The sequence below is a fragment of the Haliotis rufescens genome, unplaced genomic scaffold, assembly GCF_023055435.1.
Source record: "Haliotis rufescens isolate VD_foot unplaced genomic scaffold, xgHalRufe1.0.p SCAF_2, whole genome shotgun sequence".
Taxonomy (NCBI): Eukaryota; Metazoa; Mollusca; class Gastropoda; order Lepetellida; family Haliotidae; genus Haliotis; species Haliotis rufescens.
This window is the reverse complement of record NW_025963890.1, coordinates 21,449,030-21,467,707: the sequence shown is the minus strand read 5'-3', so window position 1 is coordinate 21,467,707 and position 18,678 is coordinate 21,449,030. Positions and strand designations below refer to the sequence as shown.

Here is an 18,678-nt window from a genome sequence, read left to right as displayed (position 1 = left end):
TTTTGTTTGTTTGTTTGTTGTTTAACGTCTCACTCTGCAATATTCCAGCTATATGACGGCAGTCTGTCAATAATCGAGTCTGGACCAGACAATCAAGTGATTGACATCATGATCATCGATACGCGCAATTGGGATACGATGACATGCATCAACCAAGTCAGCGAGCCTGACCGCCCGATCCCGTTAGTCGCCTCTTGCGGCAAGCATGGGTTGCTGAAGACCAATTCTACCCCGGATCTTCACGTGTATCCATGTTGTATTAAAACAATTGTGATGTAATAATTTATAATGAAAGTTTCTAGTTTTATTGTCAATGCTGCATTGATTGATACACTTGAAACATATGGGGAGGTGTTCTTTTGATACCGGTGCTCCCAATTTAGATTCCCATTTCGTGGCTGATTTGTTTAATGCTTCAGTCGTCTTATCACACACAATTTGAAATATAAACTAGCTGTCTTTCAACCTTAAAAGTCGTGCAATAACATCACTATTTGTCGATTCGTTATTGATTGAAACAAAAAACAACATTTTTAAGTAAGTTCATAAATTCTTTTGCTTGTGCTTTTATTAATTTAAAATGTAATAAGTATGTCCCAGTAAGAATAAAACGTTCTTTTAATACGTTAAATCCATGTAAATGACCTGATTCGGAGAATAGGAGCATAAAATAAAACTGAGGATTGGAAGTTTCAGGAATTCGTCTGTTTATGATTTGGTCATTTGCTATGTAGCTTAGTCTGTAATCATGTTGCCAGAATTTATTTTGCAAATCTTCACTTATGTACTGCAGTATTTTCTTTATAAGACAGAAGATTTCCATAAGGACGTAGAATTGCGTTAGCTTATATCGTCAGCTCAATCGAGCAGCTGTTTTCTATCATTTTGGAATGTATTTGAATTAGTCTACAATGTCATATTAAAACATAACGGCTCGTGGTATAAAACCTGACGTGGGACGCATAAAAACCCATGTACCCCTCGTGATCTTGCTACAACGAATTTATCATACCGACATGTTTTAATACCAAATTGTAAAAATAATTCAAACAAATTCTAAATTAATAGAAAACAGCTGTTCGATTGAGCTGAGGTTGGCTTACGCTGTGTCACGTGAAATCCATTTGCTCGTAAAAAGCCTTCGTCTCTTTGCTTCGAAGCGGGATATAAGGGATTTATTCTGCCTCTCAGAAATCCACAGCCTGATTTGCTTGTGGCGGGGTATAAGAGATTTATGGGACGCATAAAACCCCATGTACCCCGAGTGATCCTGCTACAACGAATTTATCTTACCGACATGTTTTAATGTGACATTATCAAATGTTTCATATAAATTCCAAATTGATAAGAAACAGCTGCTCGATTGAGCTGAGGTTAGCTTGTGCTCTGTCACTCAATATCCACTGGCTCGGTAAAAAGCGTGCAGCTCTTTGTTTTGAAGCGGTGTATAAACCATTTATTTTGTCTCTCAGAAGTGCAAGTGAAACCTGAAGTGCTCGTGGCGAGGTAAAAGAGATTTATTCCCCTGCTGAGAAATGTATTACCCTCCAAGGCGGGTTACACAGTATTTTATCAAGGTCACATGGACCAATCAGATCTCATCATTCTGACTTTGAGGTATGATAAATGTAATTATACCCTTCCTTTGAACATTTGAAAGGGTTTCATTTCATAAGCGTATTGTATGGATCGCCATTAAAAAATATGCCAATATCTTTCCACATTTTTTTTTTATGAAACTCTACAGAGACGCCATCTGATCCTGGATATTTCCTATTTTTCATATGTTTTAATGCCTGAGAACATTCTGCAAAATAAATTTTACATTCACATGTTTGCATTTTATCGTCTGATAGTTTTGTGTCAATATTTACAAACGTATCTAGTTCTTCCCAATTTTCATGGTGGTTCCTTTTAAACAATTAATTATATTTCTTTCCTTTCAATTAATTTTGTATTTGTTTTATCAATTATCTCACACATATTTTATTTACAAAATTTCTTTTTTCAAGACTTTAAAAATACTCTGTATTCTTTTCTCCGTCCTGATACCACTTTGCCTTGCTTCTGAATATAATACTCTTTTTTTTCAAGATCATTTACATCTCTTTTCAGTTCTTTCTTTTTCGTTCTTTTGTTGTTTTAATTGAGTATGGCATAGTTTCGCTTCTTATTTTCATTCTTAAAAGCTCAAAAAGAAGTAGGTTATTAATTGAGAACTCTCTAATGGCTAACTCGTTCCTGTCACTGGATACACTAAATTCATATATAGTATCATAAATAGTAGTTTTTACAAGTGTAATGTAGTGAGGTGAGGTGAAATTTTGTTTAAGGTCTCGTCAAAGATTATTGCACTTATATAGACGTGTGTGTGTGTGGCTGCTTGTACTCCTCCGGACTGATGCTGATTTAAAGTGCTAGCTCAATTATATATACCATGCTGCAGTTTAACATGAATACCCTACTTAGACACAGTATACTGACTCCGAGCCAACCCAATCCTTGTTTTAGCCCCTTAATGCCCAGCGCCAGACGGGGTAACAACAAGTACCATGTTTTAACGTCTTTTGGTATGACGCGACCGAGGTTCGAACCCCAGACCTTCCGCTCACTGAGCAGACGCACTACCACTAGACCACGGAGGCGGTCTCAAGTGTAATGTAATGTGTAGCATGTAATAGTGATGTGTTAAATTTCCGGTAGACAGGATCTCTTTCAATTGGTTGTAGTGACAATTCGATAGGTAGTTAGACAGAGTGACAGACAGACAGACAGACTGACTGACTGACTGACTGACTGACTGACTGACTGACTGACTGACTGACTGACTGACTGACTGACTGACAGACAGACAGACAGACAGACACATACATACATGTATATTGAGATTTATCAGGGTGTAATATCCTCCATGGGTCAACTAACTCTAAGTTTTCTTTCACATTTAGTATTGCCTTAAATGCTAATTGGTTATTTCTTTATTTATAGTTGTATCTTTTAGAATCTTCAACTACATTCCAATCACCAGCTGATATTAAAATATCTCGTAATTGCATTAAATGTGTTTCTAAAGTCTTGAAGAAATCAGGGGTATCAGTGTTTGGTCCATAAATATTTGTAATTGAGAAACAGATTTTTTTCAGTAGTAATATCTAACATGCTTTTACTCGTTCTGTGCGCAAAATAACGGTAACCCCATTTGGCTACCCATTCTTGTCAATTGTGTTTTGTACTGTGTGTTTCTTGAAGAAATATAATTAATGACTTTCTTGATAGAAGGAAATTGAATATATCTTTTCGTTTATTGTTATAGTCATATAAATCTCACATTCATATGTATATATGTGGCACATCTCATTTGTAGAGTATTACAAACCCTAGGATTGAAACATTTTCAGAAGGTACTATTTTCAGTAGCAGCAGCAATTTCTGTTTTGATTCTTTATCACCATGCCACAACAGATCCACATATACAAAGGGTGGATGAAACTATTCAGACCCTAACTTCAGAGGATGTTAGTATACCCCAGATGATGCCTGTTCAGTGATTTGTCGTGACAATAAAGAGTCAGTGAATCAGAGCGCTTCCACTACTTTTCTTTATGAAGCTCTATAATCAAGAAGCACCTCACATCATTAATGGACATGTAATGAGTGGTTACCATGGTCTTTCTTTGCTGATCAGTGCGGAATGTGTTTTAATCCAGAAAGTTTCTATTGTTTATTTCAGCTTTAATCACTCTCAGCTATATTCCAGCTATATGCCAGCGGCCTGTAAATAATCAAGTCTGGACCAGATAATACAGTGACTGATATTATGAGCAACAATCTATGCCATTTGGGGTACAATGACACGCAATCAACCAAGCCACTGAGTCCCACGATCCACTTAATACCCTCTCATGACCAGCATAAGCTACTGGGGACCTTTCCTGAAAAGCTGGATGTGATTCTTAGTCCACACTGATACACAGCCAATGACGTCAAAGGAGGCAAGTGGCTTTGAATGGGTTTCTTTTCACAATGGATACATATGTGTATGTCTGTAAGTCAGCAATATTCCAGCTATATCATGCCACCCTGAAAATAATCAAGTTTGTGCCAGAAAAACAAGTGCTTGATATCATCAGTGTGCCAAGCTGTTGGTAAAAGGTGACATCCCCTCAATCCAGTCGCCAAGTCTGACCACACATTGTGAGGTAATTGCATCTCACGGTGGACAAAAGAGCACTGGGGACCTAGTCTAACTGGGGTACCCACCGGGTCTGCTGAAATTGGGTACTTAGTGACTGCAAACTCTCAATACTATCCACACTGGACCAGACAAACCAGTTGATGGCATGAGCAATGATTAATTCTCAAAACTGCTAAAAACAGCTGTGCATCCTTTATGTATGGTACAGAGACGAGCAGAAACTACCATAAACCAAACATTCTATCCAAAGTCCTATACAATAACACATACATCCAATAGTATCCAAATGGCCTCAAGCCATCACTAGATGACTTCAAAGTCTGGTGAGCTGGGTGCCTCAGCTTGAATTGCTGGTGAGTTGAAATTACTGGTCCCTGAACTATAAAGGTCAATGTGACGCTCTTTCTCTGGCTTCTCACTCTTCTCCTTATCTTTTCCTTCCTTCTTGTCCGGTCTGTCATGCTTGTGCTTATGCTTATGTTTGTGCTTGTGCTTGTGCTTGTTCTTCTTCTTCTTTGCCTTGTGATGCTTGCTACTTGAGCCCTCTCCTTCTGTGGGAGGTTTGGTGGTGAGATCCAGGGCATGGGAGCCGGGCGTGGCTATGGGAGGCAAAGGTTTGGATGGGCCTGATGGCGTTGAGGGGACATCTGTAGACAGGTTCAATAAAGTAAATTAGTAATGAAATATCACTACTGGTATAAATCTACATCTGCAGACAGGACAATACCCTGCTCCAAACTCTTGCACAGTCAATGAAAAATGGCATCCCTCCATCATCCTTTGAATATACATCATTTCACATAGGTAAAAATTGGTATCTGATGTGATGTGGCAGTACAGAGATAGGTATATTTAAGAATTGACTTTTGCCTTATGTGAGTTCATTGGAGTATGAACCTTCATAGAGTGAGGGCCAAACTGCATGGTCGTAAGCTCTGACGTTCATACAATGTTTGGCCCTCACTCTATGAAGGTTCATACTCCTGTGAACTCACACAAAGTGAAAGTCAGTTCTTTTAATTATCTATATCACTATTTTATACCTTGGGGGGTACCACTAAATCTAATACGTGTGACTTGCCATACAACAACCAGTTGTATTGCAGAATAAAATAGTTTCCCCAAAAGAGAGGTGACTGTAGACTGTAACTGTCAGTCTGGACACGGATGGAGTTGATACTACGAAAGTGGATGTGCATTTCTACGTTTTGTTCACTTGGATGGGTCCTGGCTAGGATATTCGTGAACGATCATGCAGTCAAACTCTCTGGCATTTCTCAATGTATTCCAAATTCAAGATTAAAAGGTAAAAATGATCAGAAACAATGCTTTTGTATGTATTCCTGCAAGGTAATTCACAGGGGTTATCCCAGGAAAGTCAGTGTTTACGTCATTTTAAGAATACAGTCTCATGAAAAACATATTAATGTCAAATTGTGTTGTTCATACGCTATGAACTTCAGTTTTATGGTTATGTGACTAGCCTCTTATCCATTGGATAAAAAGTATATCCTGTAAACTTCAAATTAAAAAATCATACATTTTCAAATGTGCCACAATGTACCAATATAGATGTCTAGGTTTGCCCATTGCAATTTAAGTGTGGCAGTGAGTATAATACTTTTGATCAAACTTTGATTCCAATGAATGTAACTTTACCACTGAGTTAGAAAGTTTGCTCCCTTCATTTTCAATAAGCTTGAAATATCCTTTTCTAGTTCTGTATCCAAAGGTAAATTTGGTGAATGCAGTAAGTGATTTTTATGATTCCTTAATTAGGCAGTGTATCCTCCACTCTGATAGGAAAATTATCATGGACCTATTCGCCATGACAGCTTCATTTCAAGTGATATCACCATCTTTATTTCCATCGCTTAGTACAGAACGTCTCTCACTTATGTGAGCAAAGTGCCATTCAAAACAGGCTATGGTGGCGAATGGCTGCAGGAGATCTATCATAAAGGAATGGAGGATAATACACTGGATAATCACGGATGATTATCATTATGCTAATGAATTACCTGACAGACTCTGAGGGGCATGAGATGGGGAGCTGGAATCTTCACTGAGTCGGCTGACGCTACTCTCTCTCTTCCTCTCTGGGGGGTGAGGCAGCAGGAGGGGTGGTGGTGGGGGCTGGCCAGAGGTGCTGGGAGACTCCGAATCTGATTTCATCTACAGACAAAACACGCAACCCTGTTACTCTCATTTCATACAGTCTGACAACACAATGGCACACACCATGATGGTGTTGATGTTTCTCACTAGACTGTTTGACAATCAAGTCAACTTTCTTTACTCATTTAGAACTTTGGTATTTAGGATCTGACTCTATCTCCCACTTACCTTAAAATATGAATCACAAAAGGGATTACTCAGAAAAATAATTAAACATGTGTTATTGAGACACACAATACAGATATATAAATAATAATTTGTCAAAGTAAAGTTTTTAATTCAACTATTTTTATATGATCATAAACATTAAAGCTTCATTATAATATCATCCACTGCATTGCTTTGTGTATGAAAAATACATTTGTTTTGTTTATGTTATCGGAATTCTGACAGTGATTTGCTATTGTAAGCTGATTTGTCAAAAACAGCATGGAGGTACAAGATGTAGAACAAGATTTCACTATTCTAAATTCTAATAGACAATAGAAAATAATGAAACAAGAGAAAGTCTACCTCTAGTATCTCCTGACCTCTATCATATAGTTAAAGCAATACTATCAATATTACTGTCACCTGGACACCTTAGAGGAAGCAAAACTACTGTATATAACTGGTGTATTAAATCATAAAATTGTCTCTAATTATCGTAACAGTCATTCTCTAGTCCCAATCATTCTACTACATTGTATCGTTTCATTTAAGATTGTGTCAGAAGTAGAACAAAATATAGTTTGCATCTAATAAATTAAGTTGGAAAAATCATCTGTTATAATCACTTGAGTGCTGCAGACAGCTATATTAGTGTTGTCAGGCCTGTACATAATCACATCCAAACTAGTGGTCGACATTCTACTGTCCTGAAATATTCACATTCCCCAATCTCTTTCAAGTCATAGCTTTGATCCGAATCAATACCTATCTCTCTGATTTGATACCTGTCTCCATCAAGATATGACAAACTCTCAATTATGAACCTTGAACGATCTTTAACAATCAAAATGAAGGATGTATGCATGTTTTAAGCCATCACGATGTCAGCTCTATTAAACTATTCAGCTTCATTCAAACAGGTAGCCTTTAATGGCCTTTTCACTATTTGTTTGGTATAAGAGAAAAAGAACCACTTCTAAATTAAGTTCTTATTTTGTTGACTGAAAGATGCAGATGTTTGTTGTTTAAAACCACATTCAGCAATATTCCATCTATATGACTGCGATCTGTAAATAATTGAGTCTGGACCAGACAATCCAGTGACCGACATCATGAGCATCTACACAACTGGGATATGATGACATGCATCAACCAAGTCAGCAAGCATGAGTTGCAGAAGTTCAACTGTAACCTGGATCTTTATGAAAGATGGTTATTATTTTTCATTCAGACCTGACCATTAATGTTCATATTCTTCTTCATTCAAACCTGACCATTTATATTTGAATTATTTTCCTTTCAGACCTAACCATTTATGTTCGTATTATTCTTCATTCAGACCTGACCATTTACGTTCGTATCTTTATTCTTCATTCAGATCTGACCATTTATGTTCATATTATTCTTCATTCAGATCTGACCATTTATGTTCATATCATTTTTCATTCAGACCTGACCATTTATGTTCATATTATTCTTCATTCAGACCTGACCATTTATGTTCATATTATTTTTCATTCAGACCTGACCATTTATGTTCATATTATTCTCCTTTCAGATTTGTTGTGAGATACAGAAATATTATGCACTGCTCTAAATACTAGATCCACTCATACCAAGAATTTAGAAGCCTCCATGCTGATTGGCTCATTTGTAAGTTTCCCTGTCATGACCTCCCTCGGGAGGTTTGTCATATTTTGACAGAGAGAGGTATCCTATAATAAATGCAAATATAACAATAAAGTGACTCAGGCCATGAAAACACCTTGCAGATGACCTGGATAACGTGTATACATGTCGGCAGCTTGATGCTAAGTACATATATAATCAGCAAGTAGTTAACATGCCACATTCTTTCTATTTCTGACACATATGTCTACATTACAACTTTGACACATTATTGACTCCAAACTGAGGGTCCAGAGTCACATCATTGAGTGATAGAACAAAAGAAATCCATTATTCACATATTTCCTACAAAAGTAAAACATTTGTTCAAGTGAGACAGATTCATTGAAGCAAAATACTATCAAAATCACTTCAATACCCATTTTATGGATGTTTTCTGAAATGAAAAACTATTGCTCACAGAATGAGCTTTTTGTCCAAGTTCTACAATGTTCATCATGCTGAAAAGATTTTTCAGAAAGAATATAGGTACTGTGTATTATTTTCCACAACATATAACACAAAGCTGATGCTGTTTCTACGGTAATGCTACGAGGACATGGAATCTACTGCCCTGAGGGACAGGCTAGAGTGTCAGGGTGTGAAGTTGTCTGAGTGAAGGTTCTATACAAGCACACCTTTGTGCACTAACTCCTGACAATCAAGATTCAGTGGAGCTGAAAAACTAAGTTGATTTTGTGAAAAAAATTGATTTCATACACATTGTAACACATTTCTTTACATAACCTTTTGGCAGTGTTTCAGATAGGATTATTATTCAACACTTTTAACCTGGACATGGATATCAATTATTTTTTTTCAGTAATTCCTGTCGAGTATTATAATTGGTTCTTCATGCTATTGGCTAGTTCAGGTCAATTGTTCTGTGGTTCAAAAGAGGACCAATGCGATGTGATGATACTTCAACACATTGTCACAATACTGATGGATGATGTTATCTACTGTTCAAGAAGACATTTTTCACATTTACTCCGAACAAAAAAAGCTGTCTATAATATAGTATAGCTTACTCCCAACTTGGAGTGACTTACAATATTAATGCATGATTGAGAGATAATTTGTAATTCTGCGTGACAAGTAGGTTGCTCTCTTTGTTACCCAAGATGTTTGTAAATTAAACCACAAATGTACCAAAAGATTCCTTCCCAATGACCATACATATTTGAAGACTGTCTCCCAGGTTTTGAATCCGGGCAAGTGAAAAAAAAATTTACTGTCTGGCCTGATTAGCGGAATGTCCATTCTATCTTGGGCAACAATGGACAATCACTGACACTATTCTTTACGACTATAAATGTCAAGCAAGTGCACCTCATAGTCGCATAATGTCTTTTGAAGCATTCTCCTTGAACTCTACCAACTGGCTTATGCCAAGTCCACACCCATCCTTCCCTCCACCCCACAACCACTCACTAGGCAACCACCACTAAATCAACATAGAATTTCAGCACCATCAACTGTGGGACATGGATCTCTTGGGTACAGTATTCATTCCCAACTTGTAAATGCATCTCAAATGCCTTTCAAAAGGAACAAAATGGAATGACACACTACCAAGATGAGTTTGAGAAAGAATAAACTGGACATAAACAATACAATAACGTTACAATAATTGATACAACATAGACAACAAAGACGTAACTGCCATTAGAAGCACTACAGAAGACTAAATAGGTAATTAGTACAAGGTGAAGGTCATATAACTATCACTGTAAGGTGAAGGTGAGGTCAAATAGCAAAAGGTGAAGGTCATGACACCTAGCACCAAGGTCAGCAAACAGAAAGGTGAAGGCTATATGTAAAGCACACTGTGTAACAACAAGGTAGCAGCAACATGTGGTACAGGGTTATTTGTCAAGCATTCTACATGGCGAAAGTCAAACGTTAAGCTGCTACGCAGGACATGAAATCTAAACATTGTGTACCCCGACAAACTTCATGAACTCAGAAGCAAACGAGCCCCCTGGTGTTGTGGGCACAGGTGGGGGGGAAATAATCGTAGTTGGAGTGGTTGCAAGAAATGTTGTTCCTGCTTCCGTGCTCTTCATTCCGATCTGAACACAAGAAACAAAACATGGTACTCTGCCACACAGTCTACAAGCGCTTCCTGCTCTGGAATGATTTAACTGTCTGTAAATAGGAGGGGTTGGTTAATGGTTATTGTCTGTAGTCATAATATGCATTATGCCAATACATAGCTGAGACAGTCCACTGTTAAGATTAAGTAGATGGGTGCCCTTTTTTTGACGAATTGAGAAATGCTATATCTGTGTTTCATATTAACAATAATTAATATTTTTACATTAATTACAGTCTTATATCTTTAAGTGACATTTTAGAAGTCGTAGTATCAATGAAAACTGATTTTACTTATGGCATGTATGGATGTCAACTTCCTTAGCGCACCAGGTCCCGATTTCACAAAGCGGCCACAGTGCTAAGACAATCGTAACTCCCATAATTTAACATTGATTTACGATAGCAGCCCTAAGATCGCTTTGCGGAACATGACCTGTACAGAAACAGCGCTTTGAAAGAATAAAGAACTTGAAATCCTTTCTCTCCTGTCTTAAAAAATAAAAATACTATAACTAGTGTAAGTCTATGTAAGTAGTTGCAATAGTCCGAGCACTACAGTCGCATTGTGAAAGTGACTATCTGGTGAACATATTACTTACAACTGTTACAGACTACGACTACTATGATACTGACTGTATACAATCATTCCATAATCCAGTACAGAAGGTTAGTCTGACTGAAACCACAGGGTCTGACCTATATCTAGGATTATTACAATAACTATATACACCAGGTACATTAACATACATGTTTGTCATTACAACTGTTTCTATGCTACAGTTTGTGCAAATAACAGGAAATTAATCTGATCACTTGACATGTTTGATATTCTTTATATTTTTAGCTGCTGTCAGCAATATTCCGGCTTTATCACAGCCGACTGTTAATAACCAAGCCCAGAGTGAGTGAGTGAGTGAGTGAGTGAGTGAGTATGGTTTTACGCCGCTTTTAGCAATATTCCAGCAATATCACAGCGGGGGACACCAGAAATAGGCTTCACACATTGTACCCATGTCGGGAATCGAACCCAGGTCTTCGGCATGACGAGCCGATGCTTTAACCACTAGGCTACCCGACCACCCCACCAAGCCCAGAAAGGCATAACAGTGCCAGTGACTGCATCATCCCAGTTCTGCCTCTATGCTTATAAGTCAACCAGTACATTAAGAGTGACCAGTTGGATTTAACGATGATTTGGAAAGTACTTCAGTTATATGACAGCACATCAGCTTGATATGGAAAGTCCAAAGTGATGGAGGTCATAGACGTTAACCACTTGGTGAAATCCACAAGCTATGGCATTGTGCTGACAAACATAGAAACATTATCATGTCAAATCTGATGTTCCGAAGTGACTATCATAGGTTCCTTGATCTACGCAATTCGGATATATGATGACATGCATCAACCAAGTCAGTGAGCCAGACCATCCGATCCCCTTAGTCCCCTCTTACAACAAGCATAATTGCCTGTTATGGCAAGCATGGGTTGCTGAGGACCTATTCTAACCCGGATCTTCACAGGTCTATTCTACTGTGTTCGAGGGAATAATACTTAGGCATCAAGAAAAACACAGTATAGTCTTCTGTATTTCCTACCTTTCCTCATCATACATGGCAAAAGTTGCTTGTAAGGGAAAAACCTATCAATGATATAACATATATTCATTGATATTCCATAGGTTAATTAGATTCTTCAATAAAATCACATAGGCACTTTGACATTAACAATATATAAATTCTGTACTCTGTTGCTTAAATTTTGACAAAATTAGAATTAAAAAAATATTAATCCTCTGTGTATGGCTGTAAGCAAGTTGTAAGGTGGTAATGAAATGCTCCATCGTCTGTGGCAACTGACCCTGTAGATGTTACGTGTCGCAAGAATTTTATACATTTCATTTACATATCTCAAACTTAATATACAAGTTTAATATATTTTGAACATTTGAACACAATATTGTTCCTGTGAAAGAATGATTTTTAGAAGATCCTGAGACATACAGTGTATACCCATCTACATGTTCTACTTGAGTAGAAATTAATTTAATTTTTTTATTAAATTGTCATCAAAATAATTTGTTCTAAACATATGTTTTAAAGGAAAGTATTTACTTCTCATATATTAGCATTCTTGTAACATTTCTACCTCAGGATAGAGGAAGTGTTTCAGTGTTAAGGCAACTTGGTATCAACAGCTAAGTTAGTTACTAGTGTTAAGTCTTGACTACTACACATTCATATTGAGGCAAACATCGGCCATGCATATTCATGCAAACATAGCAACAAGTTAGATTTGTACACTTGACATGTGACTGTGTGTGGCTTGGCATTCATAGTAAGCTAATTGTGGGAGGAAACGTTTCTTGCAATGTGAAATACTCTATGCCAAGATCTGCCAGTCAAAGGGTCAATACACTTTACAAAGCACAAAGTATGATAAGGGAGATTTTGCCCCACAGGATCTGTATAATCTCAGAATTAAGCAAAACTTTGAAAAATTGTTATGACAATTCAGATGTATTCATATGAATGAAAATTTGACTTTTCATTTCCTTACTCATAGGTTTAGAGTTTAGAGATTTTCAGGAAATATTTCTACACGTGCAAGTCTGTGACACACATGGTGATGACAGATGGTGACAGTACAACCATATGGTTACAATAATCATCTCGGATCATGGACACTAATTTTACTGCTGTATTTGATCGTGTCAAAAGTCCTAGATTTGCTTTGTAGCCAAACGCCGCACTCAGCAATATTCCAGCTGTATGACGGCGGATTGTAAATAATACAGTCTGAACCAGACTATACAGAGACTGATATTATGAGCAACAATCCACACTGTCGGGGTACCAAACCTGACCACCCAATCCATTTATTTGCCTCAAGTCAAGCATAGGGGACCTATTCTAACCTGGAATCTCATCTCCACAGCGACCTAGACTTGCAAGTGTAGGGAAGAAAAAGGCTGGACCTCAATTATAGGACCATGTTCATGCCAATGTTGCAAAGTCTTCGTTAACTAAAAAATCTGACTTTCAAATTTGAAGGGCCCTTATCATACTCTGTTCTTAATAATTTAACGATGGATATGTACATAAATCATAGAACGACCTGAGCACTGATCAATAACCATGCAGACATGATCATGCCAAGGTGAAATGCATACATGCAACTTCAAAGTTCAAAAAAGTTGTCACAGATCTTTCAACTAAAGTTCATTATTATCGCTAACTTCTAATTCAAACATACTAATACAGCATATTATGAAGAAACAGTGACATGGTGATGAAAGAAGGTCTGTTCAAGGGGGGATAATGTACTGCTGTGGCTGATTCAGCCTCATACATGGCTGTCTGAGAGAGTGAGGGAGGGAGTGAATAATGCATTGCTAGTAGCAATACACAGCTGCAAACAGGTGAAGTGAAATGGGGTTTAATGACTCTTAAAAGATTATTTCCCTCATAGAGAAGTGTAGATGCACCAGTGGTTGGGCTGCTTGTATAAGTCTTGGCTTATACCAGTCTTATAGTGACAGCCCACAGAAATACCATGCTGCAGTTAAAATGGATACCCCATTAAGAAACATTACATAAGTATATGCCTCTGAGCCAACTAGTACCTGTGTTATCACCATAATGCCGAGTGCCAGGCAGGGTAACAACAAGTATCACCTTTTAACGTCACTTGGTATGATGTGGCCAGGGGATCAAACCACCAACACAGTTGAACCAATCAACTCAACTCGAAAGGGTGCACGAAATCACGCACGCACGAATATGGTGTTAGCGTTGGGCGTCTCAACATGCGTGATTCCCGTGCACCCTTTCGAGTCGAGTTGATTGGTTCAACTGTGTCATATGGCCCTGTGACGCAGGGGTAGCATTATGCAGATGGCTGTTTCAATGAATGCTCGTTCTACCGGTGACAAGCAGGTCTGGTTGTTGATGAAATATAGTGATAGCTAAATAGACAGATTTTTTATTCATGCATCGATTGTCTTTAAATGTCATATCCAGTTATGTATGACTGTTTAATAATCTCATACCAACTTTGACAGGAGTAGGTCTGATAGTTTTTCAGATATTGTAGTCAACGTCTGTACCTTAAATTACCTTCCACACTATAAATGATAATTTTCATCAAAACTTCCATGAAATATCATTTTTCACAAGGAATTATTCCCTAAGATTTTAGAAAAAGATATTTCTGAGATGTTATGACATGATTAACAAATTCATGGAAGTCCTCGTATTTCTGCAAAACAAATTATAGTTTTAAACAGCATTTATTAACTCCTAAAGTCAATAGTACATGCACAATTGTAGCACCTACTTTCCAACCAGTCTTACCTTAATCTTGAGCTTGAATCCGCTCCCTTCATCTGATTGCACTGGTTCTGGTTTTACATTCAAGACACTGGATTCTAAATTTGGTCGAAGGTCTGTCAAAGGTGATGACGCCTTCCTCTTGGTGCCAGTTTCTCGGTGATCATGTGACTCCCCTCGTACAAAGAATGGCTTCTTCTCTGGCGTGACATCGACATCGATCATCTCGATGTCCTCAGACTGTGTTCCCTTAGTGGGCGTGGTCTCCTCAGCTTGTGACATCTCATCAAACAGCTCATCCTGGGTGGATGAAATGCACTGCTATAACACTGAGTGTGAAGGATAAAGAGTTGAGTATAACACTGCTTTTATAGTATCTTTAATCAGATAACTGTGTGCTGGCTTAATGTGGCAGGAATGCCTAATGTGATGCAAGTGGTAGACATCTAACCAATTTGATGAAACCCTTTCGAGTGGTGCTGATAGATCAAAGCTCAAGGGATCAGGGATTCAAACTCATGACCAGCAGATTCAGGCACAACTAAGGGACAGAACCCTGACAAGAAATAATGTCTCCATTTCCCCATTTCCAGTTTGTTGTGTAATTTGTAATATTCCAGCTACAAAACGGCAACCTGCAAATAATCACCTCTGTCTTCTCTAGAACAAGGGTTATAACACTACCATGTCACTCACCTCCCTCTTCTCTGGAACAAGGGTTTCAACACTACCATGTCACTCACCTCTGTCTTCTCTGGATCAAGGGTTTCAACACTACCATGTCACTCACCTCCCTCTTCTCTGGAACAAGGGTTTCAACACTACCATGTCACTCACCTCTGTCTTCTCTGGAACAATGGTCGGGTTCAGCATGGTAGTTTTCTCCTTCAGGTTGAGCACAAGAACACTCTGCAAATTGGAATGGGGCCTTTATACAATATACAGGCAAAACTATTTACATGGGTGTCATCAAGGACAACTTGGCAGCACTGGACTACTGTAAGACATTTATGTTATTATGTACACCATAGTGTATTACACATATGAGAGTGATTTGGGATTTAATGTCTTATTGAACATTATTTCAGAAAAATCACAGCATGTCAATTTATACATATTTGCTACATCAGGAAACCCACAAACTACATGGAACAGCTTGAGTTGGGAAAGCCCAGATTGATGTAGCTCGTCGACATTTACCACTTTGATAACACATGAACGCAAGTAAGGAGCAACAAACCACAAAACATTTACTCATAGGTTCAGACACGCAACTCTGCTGTGCATTAGAGAACTGGGCCTCCCATGACCCAATGCATTATAGTAACTAAGAAGAGTAGATGACACTAAATTGAACGCATAAGTGTTACGGTGTAATCTACAGGCAATACTGACCTCCGGTATAGCCAGACAGGTGGGTCGTGTTCGGCCATACAGAACATAGTACAGGTCAGCAATACCACATCTCAGGCGGCTGTCGTGGGACAGCGAGGAGCTGCGGAGACAAGAATCAGTAGTACCAGGTATTTGTCAGGGTGTAAAATACATTCTTGGGCCAGAAGCTGATTGTGAAAGTGAAACTCCATCGCTTTCTACATCACTTCAGTGTAAGCAGAAGAATAACATGAATAATTTAAAAAAAACACTACAGCTGGACAACAGTTCATTGTTTCACAGGTGAAATATTTGTGACCTGAAATGTTAAATAGAGATGATATACTAATTCCTCAGATTTAAGGGGTCTGAATGTAAAGAAATAGCAAAAATTTGTTCATTTTGGCAATCTCAAGGGCAGACAAAGACATGTGTGCAGCCCAATATGTGGACACTGCCCCCGACACTTCAGACCCCCAACACTTCAGACCCTCAACGGGTATGTTAAGCCACAGTCAACCATATTCCAGCTACACAATGGCGGCCATAAAATATCTCCTGTTTGACAGCACAAGCAACCATCAAAATTGTTAACCAGATCACAAACTTACCCACATAATCCTCATATTGCTAAACACTGATAGCTTTATAGGAGTTTAGTCTATCATAAAACCATAATTTCATCCTTGCGGCCAATTCTGACTCCAGAAGTCCAGAAGCTCCTATTGCTCCATGAGGTGTACTCACTTCATCATCTTCCAGAGTCTTTCCACCAGGCTGTCCGTATTGAGAGGGTTGTTATCGGACTTTCTAAAGGGAGGGTTTTCTATAAGTAGTTGAAGAGCACCATGTCTGAAACATTGTCACACAACCATGAGAATCTGTTTATATACTGTTATCATGTTCTTAAATTGTGATTCAAAGATTAATTTGAAAACAAAACAAAACATATAGTCCTTATCATCAAAACAATAAGCTGTTTGTTTGTTGTTTAATGCATTCAACAATATTCCAGCTGTATGACGATGGTTTGTAAATAAACAAATCTGGACCAAACAGTCCAGTAATTGACTTCATCTGCATCAATTCACACAATTGAGATACAATGACATGCAGTACACCAAGTCACAGAGCCTGACCGCCTGCCCCATTCAGCTGCCTCTTACGACAAGCATAAGTTGCTGGAACCTTTATGTAAGTATATGTAATATCACAATGTTAAATATTGCCAGAAATCATATTCTGATCCTGATTACTGTCAGTTAGTCATGGCAATCTAACTTCCACTGAGTGAGTGACTGTTTTACACCACAGTCAGCAATATTCCACCTGTATTACGACAGCCTGTACACAATGAAGTCTGGACCAGGCAGACCAGTGGTTGACAGTATGAGCAACAGCCTTTGTCAGATCTACTAATGCAAAAATAAAATCCAAAATAGTCAGCTCTTTAGACAAACCTGCTATTCTTTTGACCTATCCAGTCCTGGATTCCCCACATGATTAATATCAATTGGAATATGTCAATGTGCCCTACAAAATCCCATCAGTCACACATTTTACCTGACTAGGATGTCTGGATCTGTCTCGATCATATTCAACAACCATTTCAGGGTTTCACTGTTGCGGTCAACTGAAAATACAAATGTTTTAACTTGTGAGTATCATGAACAGTTATTATCCGAGGGCATGCATTGATACTTTTAGCACTTGAGGCCAAACATCTTTGTTAGCTTAGCAGATTTCCTTAACTAATTTCAAACATTTGCAGGTTGTCAAGACAGATTGAGGTTGATTGAAAGAAAACGTTTTATCAAAAGTTACTGACCAAAGAAATTCAGAATGTTATTTGTCAGAAATAACTTCTACAAGTAAAGATCAGTTCTACAAATCCCAAATATTATCAATTATATCCAAGTGAATTTCATTTAATTCAAATAATGTCAGACAAACACTGCATGCATCATTTTGTGCTTCACTTCTGAAAAAATGTAGGGAACAATTACCGACAAAAGGTTAAAAATTTGCGGTAGTGTAGCAATATTCCAACTATATCATGGTTGGCAGCAACAAAACAGGGCTCAACACATACAGAGAAAAAGAACTCATGTTTAGTTACATTTGACCCACAAAACTACCCTACAACTCCTAAAGGGTCTACTGTTATTGAAGTGTATAGCACAAATTCCTTGTTGAAAGTAAGCGATGGTAGTACCTTTAATGAAATCAACAATAGCATTGAATGCAGCTAATCTGACGTCGCGGAATACTCCATACGCAGCATAGCTCTTAAAGAGCTCCGGGTCGTTGGGTAAGTGGCCAAACTTCTGAAGGCTGCGTATGGCTCGTATACAACTGAAATAAATAAGACAACACCTTGTTTAATCTAAGAGGAAGAAACATGTTCTCACATGAGATCTAAAAGTAAGGTCATCAAAAATAAATTAATATTTTTTCATCCAATTTACCTTCAATGCAAGGTTGTTTTTTTAAACAAATTGGTCAAGGCATCTCTGTACAGTAACTGTTGAGGAATGTGATTCAGATGAGGACCCCATGAAGAGCCGGATTAGAATTGCTCTTCAGTAACCCATGCTTGTCATAAGAGGTGTGGTCAGGCTCGCTGACTTGGTTTGATGCATGTCATCATATCCCTATTGTGTGGATCAATGCTCATGATGT

General features: G+C 38.0%; 1 protein-coding gene across 2 annotated transcripts in view; it reads right to left on the bottom strand.

Moving 5' to 3' along the window:
- Positions 1 to 3,273: 3,273 nt before the first annotated feature.
- Positions 3,274 to 18,678, bottom strand: part of LOC124114201 (transcription initiation factor TFIID subunit 2-like) — a 42,568-nt gene continuing 27,163 nt past the window's right edge. The window contains exons 24-32 of one of the 2 annotated variants that reach the window (XM_046474799.2): positions 18,212 to 18,351; positions 17,560 to 17,629; positions 16,744 to 16,848; positions 16,018 to 16,117; positions 15,460 to 15,531; positions 14,647 to 14,922; positions 10,138 to 10,266; positions 6,217 to 6,370; positions 3,274 to 4,842 (exon numbers count right to left, since the gene is read on the bottom strand). In XM_046474799.2, coding sequence (XP_046330755.1) covers positions 4,499 to 4,842; positions 6,217 to 6,370; positions 10,138 to 10,266; positions 14,647 to 14,922; positions 15,460 to 15,531; positions 16,018 to 16,117; positions 16,744 to 16,848; positions 17,560 to 17,629; positions 18,212 to 18,351 — 1,390 coding nt within the window. In that variant the 3' untranslated portion in view covers positions 3,274 to 4,498. The remainder of the gene's footprint in view (positions 4,843 to 6,216; positions 6,371 to 10,137; positions 10,267 to 14,646; positions 14,923 to 15,459; positions 15,532 to 16,017; positions 16,118 to 16,743; positions 16,849 to 17,559; positions 17,630 to 18,211; positions 18,352 to 18,678) is intronic. The other variant, XM_046474800.2, reaches the window with a different exon arrangement.